The 26,190-nt window shown below is 39.4% G+C and overlaps 1 protein-coding gene across 1 annotated transcript in view; it reads left to right on the top strand.

The window, feature by feature from the left end:
- UQCC1 (ubiquinol-cytochrome c reductase complex assembly factor 1) overlaps nt 1–26,190 on the top strand; it is a 93,803-nt gene that overhangs the window by 21,264 nt on the left and 46,349 nt on the right. The window contains exons 3-6 of the mRNA XM_069548412.1: nt 242–328; nt 1,213–1,320; nt 9,251–9,323; nt 15,285–15,342. Coding sequence (XP_069404513.1) covers nt 242–328; nt 1,213–1,320; nt 9,251–9,323; nt 15,285–15,342 — 326 coding nt within the window. The remainder of the gene's footprint in view (nt 1–241; nt 329–1,212; nt 1,321–9,250; nt 9,324–15,284; nt 15,343–26,190) is intronic.

Genomic DNA, 26,190 nt, shown 5'->3' with positions numbered 1-26,190 from the left:
AAATGCAGTGCAAACGTAGAAGGAACACAGTTTTGATCTGGACAACAGTGATGTTGACAATGATGATGAAAACTTCTACTGCTTACTGTGTACATATTTTGTGAAAGGTATTTTATATTCTTTCATTTATTCAGGTATTCGCCAGATCAAAGTACCTCTGTTCACATTAACCTTCTAGATGTGTGCTCAGTGTTGCTTACATCTGTTTTTTTTTTTGCCCTTAAATCTCCTGGGCCTCCAGATGAGCCAGGCCCTAGCATGTGGTGGATCAGTACAAATTCCTGGAGTAGACATTGAGCTGAGGAGGAAGTATCATACCACAAGTAAGGTGAGACTTGATGAATTCTTTCTATGTCTGTAGCATGCTTTCACACAAGTGTTCTTATTTGAAACTCAGCAAAATTGTTAGCTGGATGAAGCAAGAAATTTTATTGAATGCAGAAGATGAAGTTTAGGGAAGTAAAGTAACTTGCCCAGGGTCACAAGGATGGGAGGAGACAGACCAACTGAATATTGGGACCTAAGGCTTCTGATCCCATGTCTTGTATTTCTTCCATTGTACTCTCTAGCTTAAAGAGCACTTTAGAGGAAAAGTCATAGTTTTTTTTTTAATAAAGTAATCTTTAATTTCTGGAGAATTTCTTATTAGTTAGATAGCCTGGCTTCATTTAGAGAGGCTTAGCATTAGAAAGGTTTTCCATGGAGTTTATTTGTGAACTACAAAATGTATCTATAGTCATTAATAAAATTTGTTATACTAAGAATACAGGAGTTTAAAAACATGTTTTCAGTGCTTGCTTTGGTTGATTATGTCTATGATTTTGTCTGCTTTCAGATAATATTTTTCTTTCCTTTTCCTATAATGTCAATAAACATAGAACATTCCTCTTAAAAAAAAAAAAAAAGAACATTCCTCTTCTCAGAATTGTTCTTGGGAGGTGGAGGGGTCAAGGTTTCTTTTTTAAAACACTATTTTCTATAGAACTTAAATGGGGTGGATATGTCTGCTCTGAAATTTGGAGGACACTGGTTAAGATTCCAGATATGTTTGTACTGAGTGAAGAAGTACTCAGAAAAATGAGAATTAAAAATTCTGGGTGAAAAAAATCTAAGCAATAAAAATTCCTCTTAGACCTAATGAGAAATAAAAGCATTCTTTTAAGAAAATTTTTCTTGAAACTGATTTTTGAGTCCTTCTTTTTTATTAAATAGCTTTCTTCTGCCAAGGATTCACCACAGCCTGTTGAGGAGAAGGTTGGTGCTTTCACAAAGATAATAGAAGCCATGGGATTCACGGGACCTCTGAAATACAGTAAATGGGTAAAGTCTAAGTTTTTCTCATTTTTTTGAGCTTTGTGCTTTCTTCTCCGTGCAGAAGTTTTTTTTTTTAAAGCTTCTGCTTTGCTTTTTGTGAAATGTATGTATTATTTTGAGAGCTTTAAAACATGTTGTATCCCCTTGTCTCCCATTCTAAGTCAGGTCTATACAGCATGTGGGGCTGAAATACTGCCTCTACTCCCTTAACTTGTTTCCTTAGAAGTATCTCAGTAGCCGGCAAACGAATAAGACTGGTCTTTCCAGATCTTTGCCACGTGAATGCCATGTAGATAAGTTCTAAGGAGTTAGATGGGCCAAATGTTCTGATGGGCAGTGTTCTTAAGGAAACATTACTTTCTATGATTTATAAGTGATTTTCTGTAGGTCATGGTAGGGATTTTCTTTAAAATTTTGTTAATGAGCATTTTTAAAATTAATCAATTCTGTGATTTATTGTAATTCATATTATGGAGGGCTGTCTGGTGTGTCATTCCTCATGAGATCCTGGCCTCACACATTATCTGTTATATAGTACTTGCTATAAATGAGTGAATGTCCTCTTTGCTTCAGGTGCTACTGCCTCTGGACTTTTATAGAAATGCCTCTAACCAATTAAAGTAATAAAATACAAGTCACTGGATTTTTCTCAGCCCAGTTATCTTCTAGTACTACCATTTTTTTCTACAGTTATGGCAAAAGTAGCTTTTAATACTTTTCAGGGTTGCTAGAATGTTGGTTAAGCCTGATCAGTCATAAGTTATAGTCATGTCATAATCAAAGCAAACCAATACAAAGCAGTGGAGAAGACTTTTCTAGAAAACACCATAGCTTTGCCCAAAATGACTAAATTATTTCACTTACACCATTTTAACAAGTTGTAGTCAAATTATTTAGAACTTCAGTTTTATTGTGGACTCTACTTTTAGTTTTCTCTTGAAATGTCTGGCTGTCTTCCTAACAGTTCTAACTGCAACACATACAGGCTTTTTTCTACACCTGCCCTTTTACATAAATTGAACAGTGATTCTACCAGCATTTTGTCTGTAAGGGGCTTTGAAAAGTGTAGAAGATAAGACTCATATACTCGGTTATAATAATGTTCTTGAGACCCTAAGGTTATGAAATGCCTTCTTAATCATTAATGAAATACTACTTATGCTCCTTAAAGTTATCTCTTTTTACATCATAATTCCTTGACAAATGATAATCATTGGTATATTTGGTAATATTAAGCAGGATCTTTTCCTCTATTTAAAAAAAATTGCAAAAAAAAAAAGATTTGCAATCATAGCATTTGGATTTAAAAGCTTAGTGTTTTGTTTGAAAGTAAGAAATTAAAAGGGAAATAAGAGCAGAAAGAAAAAAAGAGAAGAGAAAAAATGGACTGTTTTATTAATTTCTTGATGGTTGAGTTCCACTTGGTTGCTTCCATATGCTTTGTCTCGTCTGTATTTTTATGATTCCAGAGGGAAAGTTGGCTACCATTTGGAGGATTACTAAATCATCAGGAAAATTTCTTCACCGTTTTAGTTTAAGTTAGTCTCTAATTTTTCTTGGTTCCCTTGTGACCTCAACTAAGTCTCTAATTGCATTTAAAAAATCTTTTGTGATGTGGCAGCATCTGTTGCCATATAACCTTCATTTTTGTGACATCAAAACATCAAAGTATGACATTCTAGTATAATTTGGGTGGGAAAATGTAGGTACAACTTTCCATTTTGAAAGAGCCTTTTTCAGCAAATGTTGACTCAGAAGTCTATGGCAGACACTTGTATTGGGGCTGCACTGGCAAGAATCTTTGAATTTTGTCTTTTCACATGTCTTTTATTAGGGAGTAAAATGTCTGCTTGTCTCTCCACATCAGCAGTGTCAGCCATCTTTCCTCCATCTTTTTATGTAATGTTTTCAAGTGTGGTTCCATTTTTCTTCTAGATGCGTATTCAGGAATTTAAATGTGGCTTTTCCTTACCTACTTGACTATCGCTAAATAACCTTTTTTTTTTTTCATTATCTTTATGGAACAGTAGATAAGGATAACATTTAACAGATTTAGCCGCATGTCATTGAATAGGCAGTTTCCAGATTAGCATTAAGCCAAAAGTTATTCCTGTTCTGAAGGACACTGACAAACTGGAATGCATTCAGAAATGGGCAGTGAGCCTTGTGAAGCCTTCAGAAACTTGAATGAAGAGTGGTTGAAGGAAATAGGGATGCTTTGCCTGGAAAGAGGAGACCAATGGTTCTTCTCAGATATTTGAGGAAGAAATGTTAAAAAAAAAAGAAGGAGAGGGACTTCCCTCTCGTGGTCCAGTGGTTGAGACTGTTTGCTCCCAGTACAGGGTGCCCGGGTTCAGTCCCTGGTCAGGGAACTGGATCCCACATGGCATGACTAGGAATTCAGGTGTCACAACCGAAGATCCCGTGTGCCACAACTAGAATCCGGTGCAGCCAAATACATAAATGCCCACAACTAGAATCCGGTGCAGCCAAATACATAAATGCTGCTGCTGCTAAGTCGCTTCAGTCGTGTCCAACTCTGTGCGACCCCAGAGACAGCAGCCCACCAGGCTCCCCCGTCCCTGGGATTCTCCAGGCAAGAACACTGGAGTGGGTTGCCATTTCCTTCTCCAATGCATGAAAGTGAAAAGTGAAAGTGAAGTTGCTCAGTCGTGTCTGACTCTTAGCGACCCCATGGACTGCAGCCTACCAGGCTCCTCTGTCCATGGGATTTTCCAGGCAAGAGTACTGGAGTGGGTTGCCATTGCCTTCTCCTAAATACATAAATAAATATACTAAAAAAAAGGAGAGACTTACTCTGAGGTATTCCAGTGTGCAGATCATGTTTAATGAATGTTACACAAAGCAGATTTATGTTCAGTATAACAAAAATCTAATAAGAATTGTCCTCCAGTGGACTAGGTAGCCTCACAAGGTCATTGGGCTTGTTTGAACAGGGGCCCAGATAGTTGACCATGAATCAAGAATGCTGGAGAAGGAATTCCAGTACAGAAGAGAAAGTTCAAATTACTTCAAAGCCCCTTCCAACTCACACAGCTGTGAGTGCAAGCCTTTTACTAGATTCGTTTTTCATCTTGTAGGATGGTACAAATGGCATCAGTTATTGGGAAAGCTGATTTTCATTTCCCAAAGCTGTCTTAGGTGCTTGTGTTTTAGTCAATTAGACTGATGGAGTCTTCCAAAGTTAGAATGAAATAAACATGAAGTCATCCGAGGACCAGAACAATTTGTATTGACTGGATGGAAATTTAGTCCACCTACTTCCTTAACTTATATTAACACATGAGTCTTGAAGAGGTTCTTTCCCCGAGTTGCTATTTCCAGTCCCTGTGTGATGGTCTTAAGGGACTTGCTTTAGAGATTTGTCCAGGAAAATGGCTCACCCAAGTATAAAGGCTTGGCTTTGCTGCAGGAAAAGTGAGGAACTATAAAATGCTCCTCATTGCCACAGTATGAGCACTGTATAAATACACTGGCCAATCTGGTGAGGTCTTCATTATTTGTAATGAATGCTTGCTTCATGAACGTGTGGTGGGGAAAAACCTCTTTCTCAAGGAATGATGTGGGGCCTTGCAGGCAAGTGTGCCTTTCCTTAGGCAAAGTGATTAATTATGAAGCAGAAGACTGTATATAAGAATTGAAAGGAAACTGCAGATTTAAAAAAAGTTTTGACATGGGCCATTAGGAATTTTACTTGAAACTATAACTGTGTTGGGACTTCCCTGGGCATCCATCCACTGGTTAAGACTCTTTGCTCCCAATGCAGGGGGTGCATGCCACAAGGTGAGGCCTAAAATAAAAAAGAAAAATTTTAAGTGTGTCATGATAGTTAAACTAGGCCTTAAGTTCCATGAAAGGAGTTTTTAACTGCTTTGTTTATTGCTGTATTTCCTAGTGTCCAAATTAGTGTTAGGCACTGAGTTAGGTGCTCAATAAATTATTTGTTGACTGAAATGAAGAGCTTACAGATGTCCTAAACACTCTGTTTCAAGGATAATAATAGGCCTGTCAAGGCCAAGTCATTTGGATCATGGTATCATTAGGATATCATTAGTTTGGCAATGGTATAGACCAGTACTTCTCTAAATGTGTTCTATATAAAATACTCCCCCAAACTGTAGGTGTTAAAAGTGAAACATGCTGCTTTTTTAGGTTGCTGATATGGTGAATTACACTGATTTGTGAATGTCGAATCAACTTGAAATTCCTGGGATAAATTCCAGTTGATCATGATATGTTCTCCTTTAAAAATACTGATGGATTTGATTTGTTAGTATTTTATTAAGGAGTTTGAATCTGTGTTCATGAAGACTATGGTTTTACTGTTTTGTTTTCTTCTGATGTCTTTGGTTTTGATACCAGGGTAATATTGGATCATAGAATGAGCTGGGATGTGTTCCTTGCTTTTTTTCTACAAGAGTTTATGTAGATTTGATACCATTTCTTTAGATATTTGATAGAATTCTCTAGTGATGCCCTCAAGCCTGGAGCTTTCTGGGAAGATTTTTAACAACAAATCCAGTTTTTAAAATAGTGGTAGGAAGACTTCCCTGGTGGTCCAGTGGTTAAGACTCCATGCTTCCACTGCAAGGAGCTCAGGGTTCCCTGTTGGGAAACTAAGATCTCGCATGCTACACGTAGAGGCCAAAAAACAGAAGAGATGGGACTATTCATGTTATTTATTTATTCTCGTGAGCTTTGGTAGCTTGTATCTTTTGGTGAGTTTGTCCACTTCATCTAAAATAATGACATTTATTTACTTACAGTTGTTCATAATATTATCCTATTACTATCTTTAGGATATATAGTGATGTTCCCTCTATTCTCTGATTTCCGATATTGGTAACTCATGTCTTCTCTGTTTTCTCTTTCTTTTATTTAAAAAAAATATGTATTTATCTATTTATTGGGTCTTAGTTGCAGCACAAGGGATCTCTGATCTTAGCTGCGGCATGCAGGATCTTCTCGTTGCAGCGGGCAAACTCTTAGTTGCGGATGTGGGATCTAGTGCCCTGGTCAGGGATTGAACCCAGGAACCCTGCACTGGAAGCTCAAAGTCTTAACTATTAGACCATCAGGGAAGTCCCTATTTTTTCTTTTTATTCCTTGTCCATTTTTTTGTTGTTTTCCAAGAACCAGCTTTGGCCTATGATTTTCTGTATTATTTTTGTTTTCAGTTTCATTAATTTCTGCTCTTATCTTTATGTGTCATGCTGCTTGCTTTTAAGTTTAAATTGCTCTTCCCTTTTAGTGTCTCACCAAGAGTTTTGTTTAAATGTGGGCTTCTTAACACTGATATATTGCCCATAAAAATATACCTGATTTCCATTGGTTATATGTTGTTTTGTTTTCCCCCATATGAACTTTAGGCTAAAAACATTGAAAATATAACATTTCAAATTAGCAAATGAAAAAATCTTAATTGCAATCAAAGACATAATACTTTATTTTATAACAGGTATTTCTACCCATGAGAAACTGAGATATGAATATTATGTAGTAGTGAATATAGTCTATCCTTGGTGACATTGAACCTTAATAGCAAAACTGCTCTGCTAAAATTTTAGGTTGGTTTTTCCTCAGTTGCTACATCATTTTCATATATATATATTTTTGGTCTGTGCATATTTGAGTAAATTTCTCTGTCATTTTAAAGAAAAATAAGCTTCTACAAGCCTTTTGTTGATACACTAATTGTATCCTTAAGGAAATATTTTGAAAGTCCTTAGAAATTCTTGTTCCTTCAGTGCTGAGTTGGTCTTCAGACCTACAGTTCATAAAAATTTACTTTTCATTTTTAGATTTATTTTTTGAAGACATAATGTACATACAGTAAAATATACAAATCTTCAGTATACAGCTCATGAATAAATTAAAATCACTCAGATTAAGATTCTATGAGAATTCTTGGTGTTTTGGGGAATAGTAAACAGTTGATCCTTTCACTGTATTTTATATTCATTAGAAACTCTTATTTAAAAAGTTGCTGTGTTTATTGTTGTTGTTCAGTTGCTAAGTTGTGTCCAACTCGTGACCTCATGGACTGTAGCACATAAGACTCCTCTGCTGCTGCTAAGTCGCTTCAGTCACGTCCTACTCTGTGCAGCCCCAGAGACAGCAGCCCACCAGGCTCCCCCGTCCCTGGGATTCTCCAGGCGAGAACACTGGAGTGGGTTGCCATTTCCTTCTCCAATGCATGAAAGTGAAAAGTGAAAGTGAAGTCGCTCAGTCTTGTCTGACTGTTCTCGACCCCATGGACTACAGCCTACCAGGCTCCTCCATCCATGTAATTTTCCAGGCAAGAGTACTGGAGTGGGGTGCCATTGCCTTCTCCAAAGACTCCTCTATCCTCCACTATCTCCTGGAGTTTGCTCAAATTCATGTCTATTGAGTCAGTAATACTATCTAACTGTCTCATTCTCTGTCCCCCCTTCCCCTTTTGCCTTCAGTCTTTCCCAGCATCAGGGTCTTTTCCAATGAGTCACCTCTTTGCATCAAGTGGCAAGAGTATTGGAGCTTCAGCTTTAGCTTCAGCAACAGTCCTTCTGATGAATATTCAGTGTTGATTTTTTTTAGGATTGACTGGTTTGATCTTCTTGCTGTCCAAGGGACTCTTAAGAGTCTTCTCCAGCACCACAGTTCTTCAGCACTCAGCCTTCTTTATGGTCCAACTCTCACACCCATACTTAACTGCTCTCCATATCTTTGACTATATGGACCTTTGTCGGCAAAGTGATGTCTCTGCTTTTTAGTACACTGTCTAGATTTGTCATAGCTTTCCTTCCAAGGAGCAAGTGTCTTTTAATTTCGTGACTGTGGTCACCATGCACAGTGATTTTGGAGCCCAAGAAAATAAAATCTGTCACTGCTTCCACTTTTTCCCCTTCTATTTGTCATGAAGTGATGGAACCAGATGCCATGATCTTAGTTTTTTGAAAGTTGAGTTTCAATCCGGCTTTTTCACTCTCCTCTTTCACCCTCATCAAGAGGCTGTTTAGTTCCTCTTCGCTTTCTACCATTACGGTGGTATCATCGGCGTATATGAGGTTGTTGATATTTCTTCCAGCAGTCTTGATTCCAGCGGGTGATTCATCCAGCCAAGCATTTCACATGTACTCTTCATGGAAGTTAAATAAGCAAGGCGACAGTATACAGCCTTGACGTACTCCTTTCCCACTGTTGTTCCATGTCTGGTTTTAACTGTTGCTTCTTGACCTGCATACAGATTTCTCAGGAGACAGGTAAGATGGTCTGGTACGCCCATCTCTTTAAGAATTTCCCACAGTTTGTGTGATCCACACAGTCAGAGGCTTTAGTGCAGTCAATGAAGCAGAAGTAAATGTTTGTCTGGAATTCCCTTGCTTTCTCCATGATCCAACAAATTTATAAACATAGTATTCTGTTAGGATCAGCAAACTATAAAACTAGGGAAAATACAGGAAAAAATGACCCCCTCTTTCAGGGTAAAAAAAAGACTTATGGAATAGATAATAGTGCTTCTGAGGGAAGATCAAATGATTGAGGGTTTTGTTTGATTTTGGTCAGGAGAATGGGTAATTTTTTAATATAAAGGGTTTCAGATCATAAATAGTTAATGTGGATGGTTCTGAACTATGGTTTAGAGGCTCAAATGTGGTAAAATGGGTTTGAATTAAAGGATATATTTCCTCTAAATGTTAGAAAAATCTTTTCGGCATTTTGATGCTAAAATCATAAAATCTAGAATTTTTTGAAGTCCGAATGTCTTGATTTAATAAAATAAAGCTATCTATATTGTTTAGCTATTAAATTTGCCTAGAGACAGGTTTGGACCCATCCTTCTAGTTGAAAAGTATAAAATTCTGTGACCCACATCTAATGGTACCAGAACATTCACTTGGTCATGTCTTGAGTTTGTTTTATTCTCTTTGTCTAGAAAATTAAGATTGCAGCCCTGCGCATGTATACCAGCTGTGTGGAGAAAACTGACTTCGAGGAATTCTTTTTAAGTAAGTTACTGTTTTTGAAAGTTCTGAAAAGGAAAAATGAATCTACTGTTCATTTTTATGTTTGTGTCTTGTTCAGATAGTTTTCTTTTTTAAAGTAATAGTGAAACAGGTTTTCTTGCACAGGATATATAATAAAAGCTTCCTATTTTTCTTCTAATAGAATAAACAGAGGCCAAAAGAACCTTATAAATAAGATGTTTTATTTGGGAAAAATAAAGCATTTGGGGAAAAAAAAAAGTAAAAATTTGTCCAGTACTTCAACATTATCATCCCCTTTGTCCACATATGCATGTTTTACATAAGAGTATTCAGAGTAAACATACTGTTTTACATTCTGTATGTTTTACTTAGCAGTTTTGACATGAACTTTTAGCCAGTGATTCCTCTTTTATTTCTAGTTTATAATTGTTTTAGTTAATCCTGGAATATGCCTCATGATTTTTCTTCTTTCTGTAAAAGGACTATTGGGTCAAAAGGTACGTATAATTTTATTATTTTTATCCCATTGATAAATTGCTTTCTAAACCAATTGCTTTCTAGTAGATGATCATCACTAGCAGTTGATTGTATCAATACAATACTCATTTTGTTGCTGTAAACTGTTGTAGTTATAAACAAGTCATTTAAAGCAGATACTTATAAAGTCATTGGGAAAGTTTAAACTGTTTCCAGTTCCACAGATTTTGGAAGGAAATGTGTGCTGTGTACCTCTTGTGGTAATAGCCATTATCCTCAAAGCAAAAAACACTTAACTATATGTTCGTGATATTTTTCATGGACAGCAAATAATTAATATATAATTATGTTAACAACAATGAAGAAAGAGATGCAGCTTTATTTACTATTTTTTAAAATTAGGTGCAAGTTGTTTTGTTGAGTTTACTTTCAGCAGATTAATATTATATTAGAAACTTAAAATACTATGCTGAGTTGTAATCCTAATTTAGTATCTGCTTTCCATTTCCTATTTACTCATAGTGAAGAAAGAAAACCTTCCTGCTGCTTTTTCACCTCTAGCAATTTTTTATTTTAGGAGAAACTAGTCTGAAAGGAGAAAATATTCTTTCTCTACATGATGAAGAAACTGTTAATTTTAGAAGCTGGATTTTTCTTAAATAGTTTAAGTCTGTGTGCTAAAATATTTTTCTTTAGATCTTTTTAAAACTTCCTCCTAGACATCTATTCAATATTAAATATCTCATAAACTTTATTTTGAAAGGCTGTTTACTAGCTGTCTTTGTTTAGCTAATCCTTATTAAATATTCTTGAGTTAATATTATAATGTTAAATAATGAGACTATTATTACATACTTAATGTATCATGTTTCAATTTATAATCTGTTGTAGACTGCTTATAAAAATAGAAGTTTATTAAAATGAGTATCCATTACATGTTAATAATTCACACTTAAATGCTTTTACGTTTGTTTCCTTTCGGAGTTATAAAACCTTGCAAGACTGGAGGGCTTATATTCTTATTTTAATTTTTGTTTTGTTTTCAGAAACAATTGAAACTTAAAGAGGCTAAGTGATTTACCCAAAGTTGCTTACTACTCAAGCCTTGATCCTATGCCATCTGGCTTAAAATCCAGGAATTTTTCTGCTATAACCTATTGCCTGTGAATGAATATAATTGCAAGATAGAATTATAGTCCATTTTAACATTTTGTTTTATAATTCTTTGTATTTTATAATTTTTAATTGAGAACTACCTCCATGATGTGTTCTATTAATTTTGTGAGCTGCTGTTTATATATTATTAAAATGTGTACACCCTAACTTTACCCTTCGAATTAGTTTTCTGGGGAGGCAGTACATTTTTCAGTGATAGCACTGTTACTTCAGGTTTTCTGAGACTCACTTTGAGAATTACCTTTTAGACTTATGTTCATTTGTATTATGCTCTGTTGTGGTCCATTTTTGTCATTTGTGGTTAAATTTCAGAATCAAACCAAAGTGGTTCCAAATTGTGGCCAGTGAGTACAAAGGGAGAAAATCTGAAGAGTACCACTTAGAGGCAGACAAAGAGTATCTATAAAGTAATGAGATTGACTTTCTTTCATTTTGGATTCTAAAGAGTAGGCCAGACGTGTGTTTGTGTGTGTGTGTGTGTGTGTGTGTGTGTGTTTTAGGGCTTTACTTTTAGAGTCTGTGTATGTGTGTGTGTGTGTGCGCACGTGTGTGTGTTTTAGGGCTTTACTTTTAGAGCCTTAGGTAGTGGTAGGTGTCATTTTCACTCTTCCAGCAAAAGTGAGGCCAGTTGTATGTCATGAAGTTTGAGTTCTTTACTCAGTAAATGTATGCCTGTCAGCCTCTCGGAGAAGTCCTCATAAAATGCCAAAGCTACAAATACCCTGTCATGTCAGAGCCAAAGTGTTCAGAGGTCTTGATCTAGAGGCCTAGATGCTGAGGATTCTGACTGGGGAGATACCTTAATAGTCCACTGTTGTTTCCAAGATGTTCTGATGATGTCACTGTGGCATGAATGAGTGTACCCTCTGTGAGCAGGCAGTGTTTGCTAACTGGAGTTTTGGAGATCAGTTCCATTATAAAGAGCTCTTTTGGGGCAGAGGTGGTCAGTCAGTCAGTAAAGCTTGTGTTTAAAACCACACTGTTGTCTGCAAACTGCTTTGTTTATAGCCCTAAGAGCCCTTGTACCTTGGAGAGGAGACTCCTTAATGAGTCAATTTTGAGTTAATAAAATTGAGGTTCTACCTTTATCTCTTTCTGCTACTAATACTCAGCTATCAAATATATCAATTTTGTATAAGTTTGTGATGTCTTTTTTTTTAAACTTGAAGAAAAAAGATTGGGGTTCATCATCAATACATGAAATCTTAATGAGTTTTTTCAGAGATAGTTTAAACACTACTGTTTAAACAATTCACTAAAAAACAATAGTGAATGTGTGCTGTGCTTAGTTGCTCAGTTGTGTCTGACTTTTTGCGACCCCATGGACTGTAGCCCATCGGGCTCCTCTGTCCATGGGGATTCTCCAGGCGAGAATACTAGAGTGGGTTGCCATGCCCTCCTCCGGTGATCTTCCCTACCCAGGGATTGAACCTAGGTTTCCCTCAGTGCAGGTGGATTCCTTACCAACTGAGCCACCAGGGAACTCTGGTGAATTCATAAAATTCAAAAAATGTTCACAAAAGTGAATGTTTATTGAGTACCTATTAAACATTAACCACTTTGTTAAATATTCTACAGGCCTTATCTCATTTATTCCTCACAAAAACCCTCTAAGGTAGGTTCTCTTATTCTCCCATTTTTATAGAGAAGAAAACAGGTACTGACAGGTAACTTTGCCCAGAGTCACATAGCAAGAAAGAAGTAGAGTTAAGGTTTTGAATCAGGATGTCTGACCCCAGTGTCTTCATTAAACATGCAACTATGTTAGTACTGCTGCCTCATAACAGTAATGAATTAATTTAATTTTCTCAACTGACGTTGAGGAAAAAAGTATCTAGCCTCACATAATAGTGCACTGAATGTGTACTGGAGCTAAGTGTGATTATGGGAAGACCTTGTGATCATGGGAAGACCTATAGCAGGTTTTAACTTTGAAGTGCTTAAAGACATTTCATAAAGCTAAAGAATCTGCTGTTTGTTGAGTTGCTCACAAACTTTCAGTGGTCTTGTTTTTCAGGGCTTTAGCATGTGCTTTTCTGTTCTGACCCCAGTGGGTACAGGGAGTCAGTCATATGCCAGCTCTTTTCCCATCCTCAGCTCTGAGCTGTCCCCCAGAGGGAAAATTGTGACCCAAGTCCAGTTGCTGGCCTGTCTGTCTGTCTGCGCTTTCCAGCTCAAGAACTGATTCCCTCTTTGAGAAAATTGGAAAGGCTCCTGGAGGCTGCTGAGAAGCTTTGATGTAGAGGTAGCAATTGAACAGATTGTCCTTTAGAAGCAGCCAAATTTCATTTTCCAGATTGAAAGACAGACTTCCAAGAAAACTTTTCTTTTTAATGTTTTGTTCTAGCATCCAAAAAAGACCCAACTTCAGATCCGGGCTCGAGAGTTTCTCATGGCTATTCTTGTTCTAGGTGGAGGATGGTTGGCCCACTCTCAGATGGCATGTGTCTTAATAGCTGAATGACTGGCCAGGCCAGCCTTCACCTCCCTCCTGCCGGGCTCCAAGAGGAAGTCCACTTGACAGCTGCTGGGCACCTCCCAGTAAGCTCACCAGAGTATTTTGGTGTCAGTTTGTGACAGACCTGGACTTAAATGCTATCCTAGCCACTAGCTTGTTAATATTGTGGCTGCCCACAAGTTCCTTAGCTCTTTGGAGCCCGTTTCCTCATCTCTAGAATGAGGCTTCTAATGCCTTCCTTCAGGGTTGAAGTGAGGATTAAGTGAGATAATATACTGACATGACCAACAGTGGGCTTGGCAGGACGTTTGAACCCTTAGTGAATGTTAGTTTCTGATCCTAATATTAGGCCGTTAGCAATTAGACCATAGTATATGGAATCAAGCAGATCTAAATTTGATCCCAGATGTCTGATTTCACGGCTGTGTGACCTTGGGCAGTTGTCACGATCTCTCCATCAGTTTTCTCACCTGTCAAATGGGGATAATATCAATACCTACCTCATAGGAATGTTGGAAGGGTTCATTGAGCTAATGCATGTACCTTTCATTGAGTCTGGCACATACATAGTAAGCCCAGAATGAATTCTAGCTCTTCATTATTCTTGACGTTGTTAGTGTGCCTCACTAAGAGCAGGGGTCCTGCTCTGTGTTTTCTATCTTAGTGGCCCCTGTTTGTGATCATTTAGTTCATAGTATACTTCATTGTTTGCTGAAGGGCAGAAGATACTACTTCTTTCTCGAGTCATTAATCCAAGGGACAGAATCAGATTCCCACTGATTCTCTTTTTATCTTCTTGTTCCACCATTTCTCCCCATCATGTAATAAGGCGGACATATTCACTGGGGGGCCCTTCACCAAGCCAGAGGCATTTCTTAAGGATCTGAGAATTGAGAGGCTTGGATATCTAAGCACTGACCTGATTTTTGGTATCTTAAACCAAGGAGAAGTCCTGCCTGGTTTATCATTCCTGGGGGTGGTGAATGGCGTTTTGTTAGATATCATCTGCTTTCTATTCAACTGCAGTTCCCTAGAGCTCTCCTTCTTTTTCCCAGTCATTTATTTTGGTTGCATGATTTAGCATACTCATGTTTGTAGCACATTGGGTTACCTTAAAGAAATAAAACAGGAAAGGGATATAAGAAGAACTTAATTTCTTGGTAGAGCTCAAGTAAAAAAAAAAAAAAACCTTATACATGGGACTTCCCTAGTAGTCCAGTGGTCAAGAGTCCACCTTGCAGTGCAGGAGATGTGGGTTTGAACCCTGGTCGGGGAATGAAGATCCCACATGCCAAGGAGCTTAACTAAGCCCACGTACTGCAGCTATTGAGCCCTCACACAGCTAGAGAGTCTGCGCGCCACAGTGAAAGATACTGAATGATGCAAGGGAGATCCCATGTGCCGCACCTGTGATGCAAGGAAGCCAAATAAATTAACACATTTTTTAAAGAATATGTTAAAAAAAAAAAAAGCCTATTCTTAAGTGGGGGTAGGCAAGTGGTGTCTGCCTAGCTTTCCAAAAGAACTGAGACCAGGAAGGGAAAATAACATTGACTCATATGGAAGTTAGAAGGAATTACAGATTGTCCAGGCCGCACGATACAAAGTGAGAAAACTGAGGCCCAGAGAAGTGATTTTCCAAAGGTCACACAGCAGGGTGGTGATGGGGCTGGAACTAGAGGCCTAGCTGTCTGACTACATTCAATGTTCTTTCAACCCATAGGCTTGCCTTGTGGTTCCATTGGCCTTCTCTCAGAGAGTGCTGTGACTGCCGTATATTTTGATTGAACAAATCCCTACCAATATTTCAAATAGAGTCCATATTCCTCTTCTAAACCCTCACATATTTATACTTCATTATTATTTTCTAGGGTGTCAGATGCCTGATACATTCAATTCATGGTTTCTTATAACTCTGCTTCATGTCTGGTAAGTGAGAAATTTAAGTGAAGTCACCATATATATATACATATATATATATATTTTTTTTTTTTAAACACTGCAGACTTGTTAAGGTATAGCCTTCAGTAGAGCTGATTATATGAAATGGCAGTTGTTCAGGCATTAAAAACTGTTCCTTTCATTTTAATAGCTGGTATCTTATGGCACATTTTTTATTAAAGGTCAAAGCATAGTCCCAGAAAGAAACTAATATTTGTAGGAGTTTCTCAAAGAACACCTAATCCAGTGAACAATGCTATCAGTATCTCTAAGAGACCCTATGGGCTTGGGTGGAAAGTTCTTTCCCTTGGCTGTTTTAGGAAAGTTCACATTTACGTAAAAGTGGTTTAAATTGTGAGCATCCGTGGTCATTTTCATTGCTGGTCATCAGAAACCTATAACAAATTATAGCACTGACATTTACGCCTGTACCTCTAAAATGTGCATACAGGTTAGATTCCTGCCAGGTTTGTTGCATGTAAAAATATTTAACACCTTAAACAGTATATTTTTTCTTCAGCTGCAAATTACGTAGCCAAAAAAAATCAATTTTTCATCTAATGTTACACAGTATTAAAGGTCAGAAGGATATAGGAGAGGCGTTGGAAGTGGGGGCTGGGGAATGTATTTATTGAACTGCCAGATCTTGGGAAAGTAAATTCTGGAGAACTAAGTTTACTACTTTGACCATAGTGAGCATCTGAGGAACGTGGGGAATGGTTGCCTTGTCAAAAGGACCCTTGTTTGAGGCTGAGCTTTGCATCACAGGACTGACTGCTATATAAAGACTTTTTGGTTTTGATCACCTCTGAAATATTTCTTCTGAACTTGCATAGTCAGTAAGATTGGCTCAAGGGTCTAAGGTGGCAGTTTATGTTGTTTTTTCCTAAACCAGTAGTTTATTGAGTGTACACTGTGTCCTGGGCAGTCAGTAAGCTATGTCAGGAAGCTCCCAGTCTAGTGAGGGAGATAAGACATGCGTAATAGTTGGTTATAAATCAGAATGGCCAAGTTCCATAATAAATCTGAGTAAGGTGCCTGTGGGATCACAGAGGAGGCAGCAACTCTCAAAACCGTTACCTGGCTTTTGAAATGTGCCGTGTCTTAGTCAGGTAGCTGCAAAGGCAGACTACCTTTGGTCTGAATGGTGAAGGTTAGGAGAAGTTCGGAGGGGGGCGGAGCTGGATGTACTGAGAGGAAAACAACTTTTTCAAGAGGAGGGCACTGCAGAGGTGGCCCTGGGGAATTACCCAGTGCAAAGGTGGGAGGGTTGAGAGGAGGCTAGGCTGTTCCCAGAGGAGCTCAAAGATAATATTCAAAGCCAGTATGAAAGACTCTTTCTTGCCCAATAGCCAGAGGTATCAGCATGTTAGAGGGAGTGGATGGCAAAATAAAAAATATAATCCTTGTGATCGCATCCCAAGGTCAGTACCTGACTAATAGCAACTGGGGCAACCTTGTAACTACTTGTAGTTCTTTCAAGTTAGCCATGATTTCCAAATGTGCCTGCTGAGTCCCCCTTGCTGAGATTGATTTAATTTCTCAGAGGCCTGGGGAGTACTATCACCAGGTAAGTAGGGGGAGGGAGGCTTGTCTACACTTGGTCTCTCTTCCATCCTTCGTCCTTGGTTCTCATGATCCGCAGCTTTGTTGAGATCAATCAGTAGCTTTTCAGTTTGAATCAGCAAACTCTGTGTTAAGGACTGGCAGGCACTGGAGAGAAGGATGTGACACAGTGTGCACCTTCAAGAAACTTAGTTGAGTGGAAAGCAGCCCAGTACAATTGCCTGTAATGGATGACGATGAAAGAAGTGCTGTGTCCAAGGCACACACAGGTACTGTGAAAGGACACGAAGGTGTGACTGAGTCCACATTTGGTGGATGAGGGGAGTATTGGGTAAAGAGTTGCTGTGTGGTAGAGGTGACATCGGAGAAGACGATGGCACCCCACTCCAGTACTCTTGCCTGGAAAATCCCATGGATGGAGGAGCCTGGTAGGCTGTAGTCCATGGGGTCGCTAAGAGTCAGACATGACTGAGCAACTTCACTTTGACATTTCACTTTCATGCATTGGAGAAGGAAATGGCAACCCACTCAAGTATTTTTGCCTGGAGAATCCCAGGGACGGGGGAGCCTGGTGGGCTGCCGTCTATAGGGTCGCACAGAGTCGGACACGACTGAAGTGACTTAGCAGCAGCAGCAGCAGAGGTGACATATGAGATGTACCTTGAAGGGTGAGTAGCATTTCTGTCAGAGAAAGGAAGGCACTCTTAAGTTGTGGGAGTATTAGGGGCGAGACATAGAACATGTACAAGAACATGGAGCATTTGAGGGCAGCCACGTTGTCTGCAGCATCTAGAAATGTAGTGGAAAAGGGTCACCAGAAGAGTAGTTTAGGATCCAGTGTGCTATGATCCAAGAAGAATTAGGGAAACTCTCTTCTAAGGGTTAGGGTTCTTAGAGGAAGTAAGGGATTCACCCAAGGACTGCAGGAAAGCTGTGTTCTTCTAGTCCTGTTCTATTAGCTTGAAACTCTAGGAGGTTAACTAAGGGGTCACCAAGTCCAATGTTACCAGGCTCAGTGGACTTGGTGGGGATGGGTAGGATTCAAATACCTCCTGTGAGTGGTACTGTGAGGGAGAAGTGGGGAGGCTTAGAAAGCAGTCATAAAAATAGAAAGAATTCCCCACTTCCGAAAAAGCCCCCACAAACACTAGAATACTCTCGCTTAAGTTCCCGAGGGTGATGATACCCTGTTGGCCCTCAGAATAGGGACAGGATTTCCCATATCCTGTTAGTTCCCTGGAGGAGATGTTGATGTCACCCTTATCCATTCTGCTTTCTCTAGGTCCCCAATTTTTGTTGTATTGGGATTTAGGACTGGGAACCCTTCAGTTCCCAGACAGCCCTTACCAGTTGTGTTTTCTTGTAACATGCAGCTGTGGTGACTGTGTGTCCTTTGTCTCTGCTAAACAAGGTTAGTATTCACTACAGCTGCTGAAAAAATGCTGGCAGAGGTTGCTGGGGGTGCTTTCTAGCATCTCCACGTGGACTTGATAAAAACAGGCTTCCTTCTCTGTTCCCTGTCTGAGGCAGTGGTGTTGAGATCCATTCAGGTGCCCACGCCAGAAACCTGGAAGGCCACCTTTTTCCTCATTCCCTTTATCTGGTCAGGCACCAATCACTCACCTCAACCTCTTTTGACCATGACCCATAGTAACAAATGTATTTTACCTTGTAGTCCAGAACAAAGAGATATATGATGCAAAAATTTTATAAAACTTATCCTTACAGCATAGAATAATCTGATATTTTCTGTTTCATTTGAATTCATTTAAAACAGAAATGTAAGATATCACCCACTAATTGATTTCACTGAATTACAAGCAACAGGTATTTGGACTTCAACTTCCATCTTCCTGTGCCATAGATCTTCTCAATACAGATTGGAGTCTCACACACACACACACACACACACACACACCCTTCTTAGTATTTTCTGTTGTTCTTGGGATGCAGTGTGTTTCCTAGCATGGCATTCATAGTCCACCAAATACGCTACCTTTACCACACTCATCTGGTGCCATTCTAGGTATCACTACCACCACACTGCCTCCCCTGCAAGAAAAAATAAGTAGAAATGTTTATGTATGATAGAAATATCAAGTCTTCTGAACAAACCTTTCTTCTGCCTAGAAAGCCCTTCTCCTTCCTCTCCACCTGACAAACTCGTTTTTCATTCAACAGCCAGCAGATATCATCTCTTCTTTGAAGCCTTCCCTTCCCTTCAAAGGCAGAGTTAGTTCCTCTTCTGAGTTCCCTAAGTCTTTTAGACACCTCTATTATAGCACTTATCACATGACATTTTGAAATTTCATCATAATACTATCTATCTTCTTTGTGGATGGTGAATTTATTGAGAGCAAGAATTAGTTTTATTATTCTTTTGGAAAAATAAGATACTTTTTTCCCTCAGTCCCATATCTTACTTGAGTTCACATTGATGGATGTTGATTAAATAATCTGTGGCTCGAAATCTCTCTTTGCTCCTGTGGCAATTGGAAGGTCCTGGCCACTGCCTCTTGGTCATATGAGAGAGACAAAGCTCTGCTCCTACTTAAGTTTCCCTGGGTGGTGAGATATATAAAGATGGGATTCATCTTAGTGTTCAAAGTATTAATAGATTTGTAGAGACCCTGATTTTAAAATTTGTCATGAAACCCTACCAGTACTCCGTAGATACAGAAATTTATTTTAGAAAAGGAAATGGGGAATTCGCTGATGGTTCAATGGTTAGGACTCCAGCCTTCCACTGCAGGGGCCCCCAGTTCAATCCCTGGTCAGGGAACTAAGATCCTGCAAGCCAAAAAAAAAAAAAGTAGTGGAACAAATAAAATTAGAATATGCCTAGGATGGAGGTGGGGTGGAGAGGAAAATACAGACTGTATTTTTTTAAATTATCAAAGTCAGGTGTATCATAGATATAGTAACTATTAGGTCCTTTACAGTATTGTTTTAAAATTTATTTACATATATTGTCTCACATTTTTATAGCTACTTTATTCCTATTACATATGAGGGCTCAGAGACAGAAAAGTCAGAGAGCTTGCCCACAGAACTAATTAGTACATAGTAGACAGGAAATTCAAATATGGGTCTAACTCAGAGTGTTAAGTTCCTTTCTTCACTGGTAACTGAAACTATCAAAGTAGCTAATTAAATAATTATTACTAATTAGTACTAGTAATATTTAATATTAATACTATTTATAGGGGCTTCCCCAATAGCTCAGTTGGTAAAGAATCCACCTTCAGTGCAGGAGACCCGGGTTCAATTCCTGGGTTGGGAAAATCCGCTAGAGAAGGGATAGGCTACCCACTCCAGTATTCTTTGGCTTCCCTTGTGGCTCAGCTGGTAAAGAATCTGCCTGCAGTGCAGGAAACCTGGGTTCGATCCCTGGGCTGGGAAGATCCCCTGGAGAAGGGAAAGGCTACCCACTCCAGTATTCTGGCCTAGAGAATTCCAGGGTCGCAGAGTTGGACACGACTGAGTGACTTGACTAATACTATTTATAACTGATATAGGTATTTGCTTATTCTTTTTTTAAGACTGTTCTTTTATTATTTATTTTAATTTTATTTGTTTTTTTGGCTGCATGACGTGCGATGGTTCCTTAGCCAAGGCTTGTACCTATTATACTGTGTGCATTGGAAGCACAGAGTCCTAACCACTGGACCACCAGGGTAGTCCCAGTACCTGCTTATTCTTAAATATAAATCCGTAAAATTACAGCATTTATTTTCTAATTGAACCTACTATATGCAGCAGATTTATTCCCTGCCCTCATGGGGCTAAGGGTGTGGGAGAGACACGTTAAACAAATCATTAATAAAAGAGAACTGGGATGGATGCTGTGGGAGTCGGCGATAGGGCTCTGTGGAAGAAGAGGGATCCAGAATTTAGTTGGAGGTGGGTGGGTCACTCAGGGAGGGCTTTGTCGAAGAGATGGCATTTAAACTGACACCTGAATGAGAAGTGCAAGTTAGCAAGTCAAAGAGTTAATGAAAAGCCATTACAGGCAGAAGGGCCTCATTGTTTTCAATCATTTTACCAGGAGAGCCCTTTTCACAGATGAGGTTTTATGCTCATCCACACTGTATGAATAGATAAAAGGACCGCTGAGTTGAAGAAGTGGGAATGGTGTGCTCACTTCAGGTGTTCGCCACATGGCCAGTGGTAGGGGACTCTTATGTAGGTCCACAGAAACTCAGAGCACAGTTTAAAAACCACAGATCTAGTCCAGCTTCCTCTTTTTACAAATGGGGAGATATTTTGGCCGTTTTAAAGGATTTGTCACAGGCTTCTTTATCATTAATGGAAGATTTGAGACTCAAATCCAAAACTGACTGTGTGAATTGCTCTTTGTGCAACACTATGCTTCCTGTCTGCGTGTCCCCTTTTGGTAGTCATGGGATGGGAGTCTCTTGTCCTGAATTTGAGCTGCACAGCACTGACCACCAACTCTCTGAAATTGTGTTTCTTAGCACTCACTATCTGTGTCCTGAGAGAGGCAACAAGTAAACCTGGGAATCGTATAGGGTGCCAGGTGCTGTGTTTGATAGGATCTGTTTGTTGATAGACATACCGATCTTATGGGAGCTTGGGGCAGTGGGGCAGCCTGGGATAGTCAAAGAGCCTTCTGGGGTCTAGACCTAAAGGACATGGAGTCTTGAGAAATTATTAGGAGAGGAAGAATTAATTGTAGGATGTTCCAAGTGAGAAAGAAAGATGAGAGAATGGTCACTAGAGGGAGAAAGCAGGAAGAAGAGGGGAAGCATTTTGTTATTTGTTTTTTATTTTAAGATGGGGGAATACTGGAAAATTTTTATAAGCCTAAGGGAAGAAGCCTCTGGGAAAGAAGAGAAAGAAGTAAAGTGTGGAGGTGGAACGGGTTGGAAAACAGACTAGTTCCAGTCTCAGTCCAGCCAGAGAACTGCCCTGGCAGGCACTCCTGGCCTTTGCAAGAGGGCTCTTTAAAACCACCACAGCAGTTTTGATGTAGCTGTAGGGCTTTCGAGCTCATGCTGGATTCCAGCAGCTCCAGACCTGCTATATATGGTGAGCCCTGGCCATGTGCACATCCTCTGTCTGTCTCCCCCAGCCAAAGTCACTCTGTTCAAACACCCACACATGTAGCTTTTTGCCCAAAGGAAAGGCCTAGGCAGCATCATTTTACCAACATTGCATAATCTCCGCACATTGGTACCTGCTACCCAGGAGCTTGTTCTTTACAGTGGATCTGACAGGCAGGCCGCAGGCCAGGTGTAGCTCTTAGAGGAGGTTCTCTGTCAGGTGAGATGGCTTCAGGAAATGCCTCGCCCCACTTGTCTGTCTGCCCACAGACTGTCGTCTGGCCCTCATGCTCCCCACATAAAGGGCAGGCTTGGTGGGGAGGGAATTTAGGAAACCAGGTGGAGATAGCCATGCATACAGCCCCAGGAAAGGGCCAGCATGCCAGCTCACTAATAAATAAACTCATTCATTAGCGCACTGCGGAGGCTTGAGTGTGGCCATGTAAGCCCTGTTCTCTTGGCCTCGACTGGTGGCGGAGTCGGGGAGACAGGCTACGTGAAGGTCCCTTTGGGATTCCTTCCTAGCAGCCAGAGTGACAAACCCGCCCAAGTGCCCACTAATCTTCATTGAATTCAAAATCAGATCCTCTTTGAGCAGCTTATAAACTACCATGAGGGAGAAACAAGGCCAAAATACAACTGGCATTGTCAGGAGGCCCAAACAGAGCAAGCAAGACAGGATGCTAGAGCTGCCAGGACATGGCAGGAGGTCAGCGTCAGGAATAACAAGAATTCTTCCCTCCCAGATTAGGCAGAGGAGGAAAGTGTGGCGAGGAAACCCTCCTTCCTTTGAACTCTCCAGGCAGTGCTGTTGTCTTCCTCTGGGTCTGATCTAGCAGGAGGGGCCCCTTGGAGCTATGCTGTCCCAGGCTGCGGGAGCAGTTAGCACTGACTCTGCCCTGGGAGGCGCTGTGGCTGGAGGGAGCAACAGAGAGCTCAAGCCTCACTCCAGCTCCCCTCTCCTCCACTGAGCAACCTGAAGTTTCACCTCCTCAGAGTGTCAGTTTTCTTTCCTGGGAGATGGGGACAGTTATACTAGGTAGATGGCCAGTTATACTAGGTACATTGTGAGACAGTGAATGCAAAGGTATCTTACAGTGACAAGTCTCAGAGGACTTAATAAATGGTAATAATCATCATTACTATTTGCCATAAGGCAAAATTTACATCTTAGCTCTTTATATTTTGAGACTCACTAGTGAGTGAGGTCCACCCCACCACCGCGTCTTTTTGACTTAGTGAACAAACAACAACAACCCAACTTTTAGAGATATTAGAGAACCATCAGACTAGGGTTTGAATACTTTTTTTTCCCTTTACTTTGCTAGCTGGATTATTTGCTTTCCTTATATGTAAAAGAGATCAGTATTATTTATGAGGCACTGGAATCACTGAGAGACAAGGATAGTACTGTGAAGCTTAAAACCTCAATAATAAATTGTGGGTTTAAGAACATCATCAAACTTGGGAGGGGCAACTGGAATCGCTCCTAAACAGAGAGTAGTTAATGCGTAGATTAAGCCTTTACTCAGAGTTAGGTACTTTGTAAATACTTGTTGAATGAATGATTAAATTATTTAACACAGGAATATAAAGATTACGAGATTGTTTCTTTTTAAAAAGTTTTTTTTTTTTAAGAATTTTTAAAAAAGACTATTTTGGGGGGCAGTTTTAGATTTGAGCGAAATACTGTCACTTTTTAAAGTGTCTATTGCATTCTTAAGGGCAATTTTTACTATGTTTTAGCTTTGAAGTCTCCCCTCCCCCTCCAGAACGGCTCTGAAATTATGACGTTTAATCAGTAGCAAAATGTAATTTGACCTCTCAACATTTAAGCTTTATTATAAGGAATGCATCCATGATATAAATTGAAGTAAAGCTGTCCTGATCTTTTATTTAAACCTACTATTCTCAATTGTGGAATAGTTGACTTAATGACTCGAACATTACTGTGTATAGGCAGAGCCTATGACGTGTGTTGGCTTTGTTTGGTAGTGGGTACCATGACCATCAAATCTTTTTTTGTTCTTGTTTACCATTTTGAACTTTTTTTACTTATTTTCTTCTTACCTTCCGACAAACTTTAACCTCTTTAATCATTCAGGAGGTCCTGATAACTGTATTTTGCTAGGCTGTCTTTTAACTTGCACTGGGTAGCTATACCTTCCTTGTTGAACTGCTGTTGTGTTTGTTCTAAATAACATTTTTAGGTTCTTTTAGGCTGCCAGGAGTTCCTGTTTGTGTTGTAGGTATGTTTGCCTCGGGTTAGCGGAGAAGACGATGGCACCCCACTCCAGTACTCTTGCCTGGAAAATCCCATGGATGGAGAAGCCTGGTAGGCTGCAGTCCATGGGGTCACTAGAGTCAGACACAACTGAGCGACTTCACTTTTACTTTTCACTTTCATGCATTGGAGAAGTAAATGGCAACCCACTCCAGTGTTCCTGCCTGGAGAATCCCAAGGATGGGGGAGCCTGGTGGGTTGCCGTCTATGGGGTCGCACAGTGTCGGACACAACTGAAGCGACTTAGCAGCAGCAGCAGCAGCCAGTCTTTCCCCTTCTGGTGTTTTATTTCTAATATGATGCTAGTTTTGAAACTTAAATTGTTGCCCTTGTGAGGATTAAATGAAAAACAGAGGAAATGGATTCTGGAAGGTTTGTTCTAATCATTAAAGAGGCAGAAAAACAGTGTAACTCTGGGATCAGATAATCAGGGTTCAGATCTTAGTTTTGACAATTAGTTTTGTAACTCTGGGCAAGTTACTTTTCTCTAAGACTCAGTTTCCTCAGCTATTAAGTGGGGACAGAAGAATACCAGTCTCTTATTACAGTTGTTACAAGGATTAAATGAAATAATGTATCTGAATCACTTAGCACAGTGCGTGGCATATGCTGATGTTAGCTCTCTTAATTATAGCATTTGTCCATTTTTGCCGTTAAAGGATTTTTTTTTTTTTGCTTTCTTCCTATTTCTTAGTCATATTAGAGTAGGAAAAAGTCGCCAGATAAACTGAATTCAGCCTAGATCAGATGTTAGCCTAATAATTGCTGAGTAAATGACCACAGCACCATTATCCTAATGAGTTTCACTGGGATAACTGTAGTGTCTATGGATGAAACATAGAGCTGGAGTTGAGATATCTTCACCTCTATCCTTCTGTAACAGATTGTTTTTTCAATATAAGAAAAGTATGTATAGAATGCTATCACTATGGAAAATGGAGAGAAAAGGGAAGCTACTATTTATGTAAAAAGAGTACATATACATATAAGCTTGTGTGTGTATAGATTACAGCTGGAAGGTTTCTTAAGAAGATGCTAACTTTGGTTGCCTTAGTTGGAAAGGAACTTGGTGGTTAGGAGATGTAGTAGGTTGGGACGGAACTTATGTTTGTTTGTTTTTAACATGTGCATATATTATCTATTCAAAACAGTTACTAAACAAAGAAAGGAGTAGATTGAATGTGTAAGCTTCAAGGTTAAGTGTCCTAAGAATTGACCTTCATCTTGGTCTGGACATTCCAGGCAGCTGACTTGTCTAAGTTGTGGGCCCCAGCCTTCAACTGTGCTTTTTCCTTGAAGAGGACAAACACAAGAGTTCTTCATAACAAGACAACTTTTCTGTCCTTAACTATCTAGAGAATTTGATTCACAAATTTGGGGCAAAAATAAGTTGCACGTTTAGTTAGCTGAATTTGGTGATGGTAGATGAATGGACAGCCCTGTGGATGAGAATCTTATTTTCCCAGTAGGACTCATGGTTATCTTCAGCACATTTCCTGTTGATGAGAAGACTGCTTGTTTTATTTTTGTAACTATATGTGCTGAAATTTACTGTAGAACTTTATATTTGATAGTGTTTTCGAATTGTCCTCAATTGTCTACTGAACTAATTAGGTTCAGTGTTTTAGGAGTAATTAGAATTTGCCCTTCTTCCATTTACCATGCTTGAATCTATATTTTTTAAACTTTTAGTTACCAGCAAAATTAGGTGGAAGTGGCAGCAAACTTTGCTGTTGCATTTCTCTCAAAAGGCAGGTATACATTTGGCTGAAATTTCTACATCAGACTGTTGTGAATACCATAGTTCTCCTGAAGTAAACATTCTTGTCATTTTCCAGGCTTGGAAAGAAACGGTTTCCAGCTGGGAAGAAAGGGTTAACTTTTGAGAGACTCATCTGTTCTTAAAGCCAAGGTGCTAAT

Source organism: Ovis canadensis, chromosome 13 (genome assembly GCF_042477335.2).
Source record: "Ovis canadensis isolate MfBH-ARS-UI-01 breed Bighorn chromosome 13, ARS-UI_OviCan_v2, whole genome shotgun sequence".
Classification (NCBI taxonomy): Eukaryota; Metazoa; Chordata; class Mammalia; order Artiodactyla; family Bovidae; genus Ovis; species Ovis canadensis.
Note: the sequence above shows the minus strand (reverse complement) of the source record. Positions and strands in the feature narration are given on the sequence as shown.